The sequence below is a fragment of the Chiloscyllium punctatum genome, chromosome 3 (assembly GCF_047496795.1).
Source record: "Chiloscyllium punctatum isolate Juve2018m chromosome 3, sChiPun1.3, whole genome shotgun sequence".
Lineage (NCBI taxonomy): Eukaryota > Metazoa > Chordata > Chondrichthyes > Orectolobiformes > Hemiscylliidae > Chiloscyllium > Chiloscyllium punctatum.
Window position 1 is genome coordinate 127,678,973 of NC_092741.1, and position 14,126 is coordinate 127,693,098.

At 40.0% G+C, this 14,126-nt stretch overlaps 1 protein-coding gene across 3 annotated transcripts in view; it reads right to left on the bottom strand.

The window, feature by feature from the left end:
• The window catches only part of LOC140464913 (CUB and sushi domain-containing protein 1-like), a 2,358,623-nt gene that overhangs the window by 380,501 nt on the left and 1,963,996 nt on the right, over nucleotides 1–14,126 (bottom strand). For all 3 annotated transcript variants that reach the window (XM_072560545.1, XM_072560536.1, XM_072560527.1), the window contains exons 28-30: nucleotides 3,510–3,648; nucleotides 3,171–3,358; nucleotides 397–591 (exon numbers count right to left, since the gene is read on the bottom strand). In XM_072560545.1, coding sequence (XP_072416646.1) covers nucleotides 397–591; nucleotides 3,171–3,358; nucleotides 3,510–3,648 — 522 coding nt within the window. The remainder of the gene's footprint in view (nucleotides 1–396; nucleotides 592–3,170; nucleotides 3,359–3,509; nucleotides 3,649–14,126) is intronic.

Consider the following 14,126-nt stretch of genomic DNA (forward strand, 5'->3'; position numbering starts at 1 on the left):
CATTTCAACCTCAAACAATGGCACTTCAAGCATTAATCCTCCTCCTTCCTCATCTTTCCTTGGTCATTGTGATAATCAAAATCAGAGGAATGCCCAATAGGTTAGCCAGTAAAATGTCTTCACTTCATATTATGTAAAGGATATGTGATCTTAAAGTTAATTACGTTCAGGCATAACAGAACACTGAATGGCAAAGACAGTAAGATAACTGAACAAATTTCAAACCAGTCCTCTCGAAAATATGGCTCAACATATTTTAGCTTTGCATCAATACAGGATATGTGTAATATTGCTAAGGAGAAATGAAGACTTGCTGGAGAGTAACTCATTTCTGTCACCTCTACACATCGTAATACATGTGACATTCTTGTCCATTTAATTAAATGTATACATTACCATGGCATGAAGGAAGAGCCCTATTCCAGACCGGTTTCCCATCTTCCCCAATGATGCACGTGATTGTAGCAACATTTGCTAACTGGTAGCCAGGATCGCAATGATAGGTAACAGTCGAACCGAGTTTAAAATCCAAACCAATGCGCGTTCCATTCATTATGTTTCCAGGATCAAAACATGCTTCTCGAGGTTTCTCTGTAAGATAAAGAAACAAAGTAAAACATCACAAAAGGAAAAAGAAGTCAACGAAATGGGGCTAGGCAGATAAAGGAAATGTGGAAATGTCCTGCTGGGAACTGGATTTTAGATAGTTAGATTTTGCTGTGTGCACAAGAGTTCAACAAGATTAATTGTCAAGTGTCACACACCGTAGCATACCAGGTTCAATTCTGTGTCAGCTACCTAATCTAGGGCAGCAATCAAGAAGGAGGAGCCATTCCTGACTGGTGCACTGCTTAGATGAGAACAGGATCAGGCTCGGTTACATACCCTTCATAATTGCATACATCAAACACATATACTGCTCTGGCTCACTCATGAAGAATGGTCATTTCAGTGAAACCACAGATACCTGTTGGCACTTGTGCAAGTTTACACCAGAAACAGAGAGGTAAGAAGGGAAAACAGCTTAAAAGCATAAGTTAAGTGTTGGCACTTTGCAACAGACTGCCAAGATTGAGAAATGATAGTCACTCTGAAACACAACTGCATTTTAATATTGTTTTAATCAATAGCAGGAATGTCAGACATTTGCAACTAAAAAATACAGTAATGCATATTAACAGGATTTTTTTCTTTTATGACTTTGAGATATTTCACTTTGCTCTTCCCTCTTCCTCCTGACACCCTTTTTTCTACATCACTGCCATGAAGACAGGAGAATAGATGTAAGCCAAAACCTCCCTCACAATATGAATAGTTACTGGAGTATTATGAGAGTTCCCAGTGATCTTCTCCCTCCCTGTCAGGTATTCTTGGCTTTTGCACAGGGAATAACCACAGGTGACAGATATATCAGGTGTGAAATTGGCCCATTCACCTATCATCACAACTTGTTAGAGATTCACACTACATGGTAATTTCAAAAGAAAATGTATTTCAAATCCAAATGCACATGGTGGATAAGAATAAGGAATGTCTCGTTTTATATGCAGCAAGTCCAACAACCACAAATAATAGTCCTTCTAACAAATGTGAGGATATTTTGTTAAACTTGCCCAGCCCCTGGGCAAGTTGTGAGAAACTTTACACTCAAAATTTTGGGATAAAATGAAATATTCTGATGGAGATATGAAGAAATTCTTTAGAAATGCTCAACAGGACAGTCAGCACCTGAAACATAAGTCAATGTTTTTGGTAAAGCCCTCAATTGTGACTCATTGTGAAACGTTAACCTTACATTATTCTTTCAGATACCAACTGGTCTGCAGTCCATTGAGAAGATGTTCTACCTTTGTTTCTTATTCTTGCAATTCCCTGTTCATCCATACAACATCACTTGCTGTAAAAATTTAAATTCTAGTAACAATATATAGAACACAGAATCATAGAGTCACACAGCACAGAAACAGATCCTTCGGTCCAACCAGTCCATGTTGAACATAATCCCAATCTAAACTAGTCCCGCCTGCCTGCACCTGGCCCATATCCCTCCAAACCTTTCCTGTTCATGTACTTATCCAAATGTTTTTTTAAATGTTGTAACTGTACCCACATCCATCACTTCCTCAGGAAGTTCATTCCACACGTCAACCACTCTGTGCAATAATTTTGCACCTCGCACCTTTTTAAAATTTATCTCCTCTCATCTTTTAGATGTACCTTCAGTATTGAAATCCCCCATCCTCAGGAAAAGAGAACTATCATTAACCCTAAAGTTGCCTCTCAACCTCCTATGCTCCGTGAAAAAGTCCCAGCCTATTCAACTTTTTTTTATAACTCAAACCTTCCATACATAGTAACATCCTGGTAAATATTTTGTGAACCCTTTCCAGCTGAATAATATATTTCCTATAATTAGGCAACCAGAACTGGATACAATATTCCAGAAGAGGCCTCACTAATGTCCTGTACAACCTCCGCATGACTTCCTAACCCCTATACTCACAGGACTGAGCAATGAGGCAAACATGCCAAATGCATTTTTAAGCACCCTGTCTATATGTGTGTCAAACTTCAAAAGGTGCCTGAACCCCTAGGTCCCTCTGTTTACTACACTACCCAAGGTCCTACCATTAATTGTATAAGTCCTAACTTTGTTTGTTGTACCAAAATGCAATACCTCACATTTATCCAGATTGAACTCTATCTGCCATTTTTCAACCCACTGACCCATTTGATCAAGATCTCTTTATAATCTTAGAAAACCTTCTTAACTGTCTATAATGCCACCAATGTTCTATATTCTCATTCAAATTATTTATCTAAATGACAAACTAAAGCATGGTTGCTATTGATTAAACATGATGGACATTTGAAAAATGCCAAGTCCAGACAAATATGGTGGAAACTTTGGATGTAAATTCTTGTTCATCACAACCTACGAAGAAAATATAATCTCTAGAAATCAACAAGTACTTGTATTAACATGGAAACATTCAATACATTGAAAGCAGAACCCTTTGCAGAGATGAGCTGAAATTATAACTGTTTTTCTGCAAAAACCCATGGGTTTTAAATGTCACTTCTTGAAACAGGAATTGCAGGCTAAAGTTTAAGAACCCCAAGGAGGTTCAGCATTTAAACACTCAAACAGATAATGAGGGAACAAGTACCTTTGTAATCAATGGCAAATCCTGCCATGCTGACAGAGGCATCACTTCGAAAGGCCAGAAAAAGGCTATTACCACTACTCTCTATTCTCTCAGGTGACTGTGATCCTTGAAAGCTGCCAATTAGAGGGCTGTTGGAATCTTCCCCTTCATAGATATGAAGGAAATCATAGCTGGGCTCCATATGGAAACTAAAACAAAATAAGTAAGTTCAAATAAAGATAAGGTGGAAGTGTTCACAAAAAAAAGGATGTTAACATTAATAAGCAGTGTCCCTTTACAGCAGCATACAGAATGCAATTGTGCTGCGTGGTTTTTAATTGGAAACAATTTTGCAATTACCTTTTAAATATCAGTGCTATGACATAGTCTTGATTGACTTTAATTCTCCAGTCACATTCTTTCCCATGAGGATAAGGTTGAGGGTAGTTAGGCGATAAAATGACACCTGCTGGGCCTGTCAGATTCCCACCACAGGCAGCTGTCACAACAAGAAATAAAAACGAAAATCAAAGAGTCTTCTGCTTATTCAAACTAAAGTAACACAGATAGAAATAGTCATGCGTCGCTTGTTTATTTGGAAATTACTTATAGCATGCTGCGTGGCATTGACCAAAAGACTAGTAGAGGGGCATCCTTAATAGAAAAGCACTCAGGCATCACCTAAGGGCTTTAAGTCAACCCGGCCTCAACTATTTCACATCTTTCTAACACACCCAGGATAGCTCCTTACATGCACCACTGGACCACGGGCACTTTAAAGTTACTCCTTTACTAAGGGGTGCCTGCATGCACTGATTTATGAGTGAAATACATTTAGCCATTAGGCTTCATTTACACTGGCAAAGGCTGTATCTGCCAATAGTGAAGCAGCTTCTTCTGAAAGAGGGAGAATAATAGCATCTGCCAAGGTACATTACATGTTTTCCCTAGTTGTGGAGCAGTGCTCATTGCACAGGATCTCAGAATGCACAATGCAGACAGTATGTGCCACCTGGCTGCACAGACTGATATCTAATTACTGGCAGAGTTCTACCTGCCCAACGTGCCAGTTTCGAAACACAGTATGGTCTGCCCTTATGACTCATTTTGCTTTCTGGATGCTACATTGGATCCTGCATGGCGCAGTTCCTTGTGTTGGAAGTACCTGACCCTATCAATCACTTGATGATCTATTATGGCCTATTATGGGGTAGATTAGATTAGATTACTTACAGTGTGGAAACAGGTCCTTCGGCCCAACAAGTCCACACCGACCTGCCGAAGAGCAACCCACCCAGACCCATTCCCCAACATTTACCCCTTCACCTAACACTACGGGCAATTCAGCAAGGCCAATTCACCTAACCTGTACATCTTTAGACTGTGGGAGGAAACCGGAGCACCCGGAGGAAATCCACGCAGACACGGGGAGAATGTGCAAACTCCATACAGACGGTCGCCCGAAGCAGGAATTGAACCCAGGCCTCTGGCGCTGTGAGTTATAAGGCCACAATTTCTAAAATACATACTCGTCCATCACCAAATGATATTCCCATATATGTGGTGAACAACCGCACTTGATAACGTCAATTTTAGTACATGTTTTTGATACTTTATACCGTTGCTAAATAAATGTGCAATTTGTTTATTCAACAGAACTGACAAATAAACCTAAAACATTTCCTTATCAACTATCAATTCAGTTTTTTTGGGAGAAACAAAGTAAAAGCACACTGGGAAAATGTATATTTCAGTAGAAATTTATCATTACATCAAACTATTTGTAAAAAATAAGCCCTGAAACTTACTCACAGCCAGAGCAAGCTTTGCGTAATGATGATTTTAATGGAATTATTTTTCCATTATTTTGATATTGAGTTTTTTGCTATTGGATAGCCAACGGCAAATTGCCAACTGGAAATGACAGCAATTTACCATCTTGAAATAAAAAAAATCTTAAAAGGAGTGACACAGCTCTCCAAATATCAATTAGGATTTTTCTTACATTTGCTTGTGGAAAAGCCAGCACTCTTTTTCATTCTGAGTTTCTTGCCAGAAGGTTGAGAGCACTAAATTCTGCCCTGTGCTGGTTTAGAACCCTTACCAGACACAAAACTCAAACCCTGTCCAAGTATACTCAAACTGATATGATGATTATTTTCAAAAATATGGAGACACAAATTTTGAATCCCGGTCAGGCCAAAAGGATAAAAAGGTAGATTTGTTAACTAACATTGGCTGGAGACTCACATTAAAGTGTAATGCAAAGGAACTTTAATCCCACTATTGAGGAGGAGCATAAACAGAAGGGATAATAACAAAAAGTATGCATTTTATAGTAGAAAATTAAAGGCAAGTATAAGCTATATTTTAGCTTGAATGGATTAAAATGTATGCAAAATCTGTTAAACAATAGAGCAAATTAGATCGGGGTTAAAATTTCATTTCAGTGGTGTTACAAAACAAGTGGTAGTGTTACAAATGGCTATTTTACAACCAATTAAAATTTCAATTGAATACAGGTGAATAATCAATCTGCTCCTCATTATTTTTCACGCCTGATGTAGTCTCATTTTAGCCTCTCAATGTTAGTTGTGCCTGTATGTAGAAGACTGAGTTTACAATTGGGGCAAAATCCGACCTCAAGCAAATGGAAATGTCAAGGACTTTAATCTAGAAATGGCATTCTAACAGCTTTTTATGCTCCACATGCATTTTCGATTTCAGGGATCCTCGACTCGTCCCATTATTGTGCAGTGTAACTAGTGCAAGAGATTTATTACCACTCAGATCTGCTCATAAACTGGCATGTTTTCTGCCTCTGGGATTTTTATATGAATTTGAAGTATACATGCTGCAAATTATGCTGTGCAGGTTACATGTCACAATTTTTTAGGATTAGTTACCAGATAACATGCCATGTCAATCACCTGTCCAAAAATCAATGTTATCAGAATTGCCCAGTGAGCAGCCTGACGAAGGACATGATACACCAGTCAATGACTGATATGTGGTTACCTCACAAGCGTGATATAGCTTCATGCATTTACTCAAAGCAGTGATGAAAATATACAAGGAACATGGAAGACTGGCTTCTGAGACATCCAGAGGAATCAGAAATGATGTTAGTTACATAGGAAATCAGAGAGATTGGGAGAAAGTTGGAGATCGTAATTGGTGGGGATTGGAGTAGGAGTGATCATGGGGTGAGATTGAGGTAAAGGATTGCAGGTTTGGGGTTGGCAGACAAACACGTCTGCTGCTCCCAAACCTCAAAATGCTGTAAAGCATTTCCTTCCTTGATCTTACTCTCCTTTTATTTTGCCAAGATGTCCTAACCCCAGGGCACCTGGACAGAATGGTGTAACAATAAATCCTTGTTAAACTGGGGTCACAAAGCCTTCTTGAACAATTGTACAAACAGATCATTGGTAAAAGCTCTGGCTGTTTCCACCAGTCTCCCACTGATGTCACTCTACAGAATTTCCAAGTCTACATATTTCACAATGTTAGTCTTGGGTGTTTCTTCAACAATACTTTGTTCAATTGCCGTTTACCAAGTATACAGTATATTGCAAGTACTTGAGTCCCTCAAACTTGAGGCAGAAGTTTGCTCTAGCATACAGGAAGCATTTCCACACACTGATGTTTTCAGGTGTTTCAGCAGATTGCATTATATCAACAATAACTGGATAGATTATTCATGAGTGAGGGAAGAAATGGGCCATCGATTTTTCTGAATGGGAACAACTACCTTTGAGATCCCATTTATTATGGGGCTTTGGTGGTAGAGGAGTAGTGTCCCTACCTCTGGCCCAGAAGACTCAGATTTAGGCCCTACCTGCCAAGAGGTATCATGACATCTCTGAACAGAAACGATTAGAAAAGATCTAGAACCCAAATATTCAGTGTCTTAGTGTCAATCACACTCTTAGGAACCCAAATCACTATGTGAGGGAATCTACATTTTTGGATTTGTTTTTCCCCTGTTTTCCCCATGGTTTTGACACAAAGCCATTGCAACTTAGCACCTAATTCGGGGAGGCACCAATAACTGACTGTGAATCTTGAAGGATGTCATCTCAGTATAAGAGATGAAGAGACAGTGTGGTGAGCAGTCACTGGGGTGGTCTGGGACATCTTGCCTGACAACCTCTTGCTAGTCATATAGAAGCCAGGAAGACCTACTGGCTGAATGCCGCTGCTGTTAACAAAAGGTGGTAAGCTATGAGAAAGAAAGGAGCAGAAATCTCTCCAAGAAAAGGTGGATGTGGAAAACTTCTCATGACTCACTAATGTCTGGGTGGTTTGCAGAGAATATCTGTGGAATCTGTTTTTGTTGCGTCTAGCATGATTTGTTAATTCAGGGGCTGTGCTTGCTGACTCCCAGGAGCATGTCCACTAGTGGTCAAATGTCTCAAAGATATTTCAATAAAAAAAAGAATTATACAAAACTGACAAACATCTGAAAACGAAAAAAAGAGCACGTTGATGATGAAAAAAAATTGTTAAAAAATTCAACTGTATGCAGTCTGAAAAAATATACAGTTGGCATTGAAATATGATCATTGGTGTCAGCAGATATATTGTAATTCACGTTAATTCAGTATAAGATAAGTAGCATTGAATGTTTGCTTTGTATAACTTGTGTATAATAAAATTTCTTCTGTTGTTCGAAAGTGTGGAATCCTGATGCTTTATTCACTAAGGAAGTAACTGGAATTTCTAATTTTATCTTTTTCAAAACAAAAGTTACGGCTCCTAATCAGATTGTAAAACTTGCAGCTTGGTATGGGTCTGTGAAAAAGTTCATCAGCCTCTGTGTAGATTTCTAACGATTCTTATTGCACCAGTGTAGCTATAATTTTCTGCGTTGCTGCCACAATATGTCAGAATTTAACTTCACTTTCATTCATTACTTATGTCTGAACAGTCTTCTATCAGATTCATCTTTGTTGCTGAAATGTACAAGCTGTTTTATTTGTTTGGCAAAGCATCATTCATTTCCCAAGACCTTGAGGCATTTTAAAAGGTGGAGGGTGTGAGACTGACTTACTGAAACAATTGTGCTTAAAAACTAAGTGGCATGCTGGGCTATTTCAGGGGATATTAAAGAGGATATTAAAAGACACGATAAACAGTTTTCAGGTAGAGGAGTCTAACAAATTGGATTGAGTGAACAATTTGGCAGTTTCCATGGTTAATATTTAACAATACCCCAAAGATTGCCAGATTCGTTGAACTCAATTTTACAACATGCCATGGTAATAGCTCTGCAACACTGGGTTCATAGCTCATGGATATAAATTGCCACTGTAATCAATACACAACAGTATTGACCTGCAAAAGCAGAGGTGTCCAAGTGGGCTCCCTACAGAAAGGAATGCAAGAATAATAGAAATGAAACTTACTACACGAGTATGCCACAGATTGACAGGTCAACTGGAGAGATTGGACAAGGAATATATGAATCAAGTAAACAAAGTAAGCAGGAACAGATCAAGTATTATGAATATCTTATTGTATAAGCAATAATTTTTGAAACCAACAATGACCACACAAGACTTGCAAACATAAGTCTTTCATAGCAGTCTTTAGGTATGCCTTTGCAAGCCAACACACACGTCTATGGATATATTTGAAGAACAGCAGTAGAGTTCCCTCAAGTATCTTGAACAATACATATTTCTCAACCGTCATCATTGAAGATCTCAGATTATTCTCCAGTAAGTACTGTGGAACACTAGATGAGAAAGTTCAGATTGAAGCCTTTGTATAATACTGTCCAATGAAACCTTCATAGTGGTATTACTAAATAGATGCAGAGATCAGAAAATAGCACATTGGTATGTTATAAAGAAATCGTGCAGAATACCTTGGTAGACCCAGCTGTTTTGCTAAGAGCTATGTACTAAATGAATCATACAGTTAGAGGCTCTTCAAGAAGCAAAAGGATAAATCTTAAATTAGTCACGAGATATGCATTTTGAGTTGTTCTAAAATCTTGTCAAACCTGAGAAAGCAGTTTTCCAAAGCTCTGTGCTTTTCTTAAATATTTATTTTTCTATGATTTTATGCCATATGTCAACTTAATGTGGGTCTATGTGGAGAGTTCTGGCAATGATATTCCCTCACTGGAGGGCAAACATTTAAAGATATCAGACAGAACAGTCCTTAGAGCAGAAAGGCCGACAAAAACAATGATAGGAAAAAAACACAGCATGCACTGTTGAAAAAGATCATAATCCCATGAAACTTCAAAGGGCTTTTTTTTAAACTTTGTACTGATTTATTCATATATTTGAGAGTAAATAAATGAAGGGTTTTGTTATGGTCAGCATATATTCGGTTTATTAGGGTATGACTGAAGGCATTATAAAATTCCCAGCCTGGAACCGTGGTAACTCGATGAAAAATAAATATCAAAGTCAACATTTTCAATCAGTATCACCCTTTGATCACTCATCTGAATCAGACGCGTACAAATCTCACAAAGAAACTTAAAATGCATTTTCTAAAAGAAAAGCAGAACAAATAAACAAACAAATCATTCCCTCGCTGACAACAAATATCCTCCATTCAAAATGGGTACAAACTTTGAATTTAAAAACTTGGAAGTAGTTAGAAGATTGAAGGGGGCAGCTGTGCAATTGGGCAGACAATGTTTTTATATCCAAAGCATGAGAAGTATAAGTATGAGAATTTGTGTGTTCGAATTTAACGTTTGTAGTTGTTAAGGTTCACAATAATAGGAGAACTCAGCCCTGTGGAACACTCCTGTGCAATATGTGGGAAATCAGCGACACTTCCATGGTGACTGCTTATGCAGGAATGTGTTCAGCTGCAGCTCCTGATTTGTCTCATGGAGAAGCTGGCACTGCAGCTGGACTCATATGGAGCATCCATGAAGCTGCAAATATCGTGGATAGCATGTTTAGTGAGTTGGTCTCACCACTCATATAGTGAAGAGAAGACAGAAAAGAGTTTGGTGACTACCAGGAAGACAAATATCCTGTTTTGGGTACTATTGAGAGTGGGTGGCCACTCAGGGGAAATCAACAGCAACAGCCAGGTCAGTGGCATCATAACTGGCAGCATTGTACAGCAGGTAGGGTCAAAATGTAGGTCAACAGTAGTGATAGGGGTCTCTACAGTCAGGAGCACAGATAGTGCTTTCTGTGGCTGTGAGCGAGACTCCAGGATGTTCTGTTGTCTCTATGGTGCCAGAGTCAAGGATGTCTATGACCAAGCACAAAATATCTGAAATGGGAGAGTGAGGAGCCAGAGGTTGTGGTCCATAGTGGTACTAATGACATGGACAAGAAGAGAGATGAAATCCTGCAAAGTGAGTTCAGGGAGATATGTAGGAAGTTGAAAAACAGGACCGCTAGGGTTGTAATCTTGGGATTACTCCCTTTGCCATGCTAGTGAGTTCATAAATAGCAAGATAACATAAATGGATTATTGTCTAAAGAGCTGGTGTAAGAGGGAGGTCTTCAGATATCTGGATCATTGGGATATCTTCCAGGGTAGATGGGATCTGTACAAGAAGGATGCATTCCACCTAAACTGGAGGGGCATCAATATCCTGGCAGGAAGGTTTGTTAGTGTCATTTGGGAGGGTTTAAAATAGCATGGCAGTAGGTGGGAAACAGAGCAATAGGTCAGTATGTGGAGTGATTGAAGAGAAGATTAATGTTAAGTCAAGTAAGTCCCAGTACAGTCACCCCCACTTCCCCTCTTAAGTACAGCTCTTTGTCCATGTCTGGACCAAGGCTATAGTGACATGTGAACCCAAGTGGCCTTTGTGAAACCTGAACTGAGTGTCAGTAGGTTATTTGTGATGAAAGACTACTGGTGACTGCACCCTTCGTCACTTTACTGATCATCCAGAATAGACTGATTAGCTGATAAGAGGCTATATTGGGTTTACATTGCTTCTGGATGACAGGACACACTTGTGCACTTTGCACATTGCCAGCTTGATGCCAGTATTGTAATTTTACTGGTAGAGTGTGATGAGGAATGTAGTTAATCTGACTTCTGTGATGTTAGAGACCTCAGGAGGAAGCTGAGATAGATCATCCAGTTGGGACTTCTGGCTGAAGATTTTGCAAATGCGTCAAACTTTGTCTTTTGCACTGATGTCCTGATGTCCTACTCTACACAATCACGAAGGATGTGATGTTTGTGGAGTTTCCTCTTGCTGCAAGTTGAGTAGTTGTCCACCTCCATACACAACTGGATATGGCAGGACTGCAGACTTTAGATCTGGACATCTGGTTGTATGAACACTTAGCTGTGTCTATGACCTGCTGCTTCATACACAAGTAACCCTGTGCTGCAGCTTTACTAGTTTGACACATCATCTTTCTATTTGTCTGGTGTTGCTCTTCGCATGCCATCCTGTACTCTTCATCGAACCATGATTAATCCTCTGGTTGAGTGGTAATGTTAGGGTGGGGGCTATGCCAGGCCATGAGGTTAAGAGATTGTGATTGAATCCAGTTCTGTTGTTGCTGCACCTCATTGGTCTGAGTGCTGAGTTGTTAGATTTGTTTGAAATCTATCCCATTTAGCACAATGGTAGTACCAGAAAACCAGATGGAGGGAGTCCTCAATTAGTCTCCACAAGAAATATGGGGTGGTCACTCCTATTGATGGTCAGATTTATACGCCATAGGTGGATTGATAAGTTTTTACTCTTGTTGGTGCACCCCTTCACAATCTTAGTCGAACAGCTGTGTCTTTTAGACCTTGCGCAACTCAGTCTGTAGTGCTGCTACTGAGCCACTTTTGGTGAAGTCTCCCACTGAGAAAAACGTTTGTGCCCTTGGCAATCCTCGGTACATTCTTCTGGTCTGTCCGTGATGCTGTTTGTAATGTATGTTTCGTTGAATTTGGTGATGGCAGGCTGTTTTGTGATTCACCTGTGTGTCAGCTTTCTGAATTTTGGCACAAGTACCCCATTTTGCTAAGATGGGTTGTGCAGAGTCGACAGGATGGTGCGTGTTGTCCTTTCCAGTATTATGTTTGACGCTCGGTGATTCATCTGGCTTTATGGTTTTCTTAGTGGTTATTATTTCAAGTGATTTGACGGATTTGAGTGGTCTCTAGACTACTTCAGAAAACATGCACGAGTAAACCACTTTGCTGTGGATCAGGTATCACATGTAGGCCAGAGCAGGTGAGATTTTCCTTTCTAAAAAATGCCACCACCGTGAACCATAACCCTGGATTACTTAGGGCCATACTGCATTTTTGTTTCCCCAACAAAAAAGACTGGATACAGTCAAAGATCACTGCAAATGCAAATCTGCAACCTGGAATGTTACACCAAAAGGCCTAACAGAAGCTTCAATGGAGAAATTCAAAACAAACTGAACTGTAACCTGTCGTCAGTATATCAGACTATGAACAAAGTGGAGTCAAAAATGGGTGGCGCTGGAAAAGCACAGCAGGTCAGGCAGCATCTGAGGAGCAGAACTGTCACCATTTTGGGTATAAGCCCTTCATCCTGAGGGCTTATGTCCAAAATGTCAATTCCCCTGCTCTGATGCTGCCTGACCTGCTGTGCTTTTCCAGCACCATACTTTTCGACTAAAGACTCTACAGCATCTGCAGTCCTCACTTGCTCCTGTAAGCAAGGTGGCAAAAGAACACAGCAGTCTGGGCAAGAGACATGTTTGCATTTTTTCCTTTTAAGAATACCTAAAGACAGGGATCAAAAGTGAGCCTTTATCCTGGTATGTTAGTGGGCTGAGGTGCTCATATTTACAAGCCTGGATTTAAGTGCTGATGTGCAGTGACGGTCCCCATTGAAGAACTCTCCACGAGTCACTTCTGCACTACAGGAAACAATTCCCTCACTGAGAGCTGGGAGCTAGTTACCAAGTTATTTCTAAAAAAAACCAAAAGTGTTTCAGCTAACCTGAAAAGAAAGAGTCTTAACATTGACTGCTCAATGATCAAAATCCCACCATCTACACTTCACAAATGGCCCAGGGCCTGATCTGAATAAATTATAACATTTTTTGGACCCATGTCTCCTTTCTAACCTCTGTGCATGGGTGTCATTGCTTCTGCTCTGGTAGTGACTAACAAATATATTCTTTTGTTTAGTAAATTGGCTCCTATTAAAAATCCAAATTCCTTCGGTCTGGGAAAAGGGAGGGAATACTTCTTCAAAATTAAAACCCAACAAGAATTTGCTGGAAAAGCTCATCGGGTCTGGCAGAGAAGTGAAGAAAAATCAGAGGTACTGTTTTGGGTCTGATGACCTTTCCTCAGAAAATATAATTTTTATCTGCAAAACAATGTAAGGGGAGAGGGTTAAGCGTAAACAATAGGTGGGGATAGAGACCAAAGAGAGAGGAGAACAATTGGACAGACAAGGGAGACAAGAGAATAGCGATTAATGGAGAGTGTTTGTGGGTAACAATGGGAAAATAACTTCCTTAAAATTACTTTGTTGTGACCAACTGAGGGATCAGGTGAATAGAGAAGGGGAGTCTGTTCATCCTCATTCAAGAGTTTGGCAATTTGGGGTGTCTTTCGGGATCCATAACAAATTGGGGAGCTTCACTCACGGAGTTAGGCAGTAGATTAAAAACCAAGATCTCAAAGGTTCCAACCTCTGGAATACTCTTAGTGTCACATACGAGTACAGAAGTAGGATAACAGGACGAATGAATGTGTGGCTCAAGTGTTGGTGCGGAAGAGAGGGTTTCAGATTCCTGGATGATCCGGAACATTTCTGGGGAGGATGGGACCTGTTCAAGCAGGATGGTCTGCACCTGAAACACAATGGGAACAACATCCTTGACCATGAGTTGCCAGTGGGAGGGGTTAACTAGAGATTCTGGGTTCTTGGTGGCTTCTGGTTCGACGAGGCGGACCTAGTGCTGACTCATGGCTGCTGCGCCAGAGGTGAATTTGGGTTCCCGGCACGAGATCTGACAGCATCAGCAGCAGCCA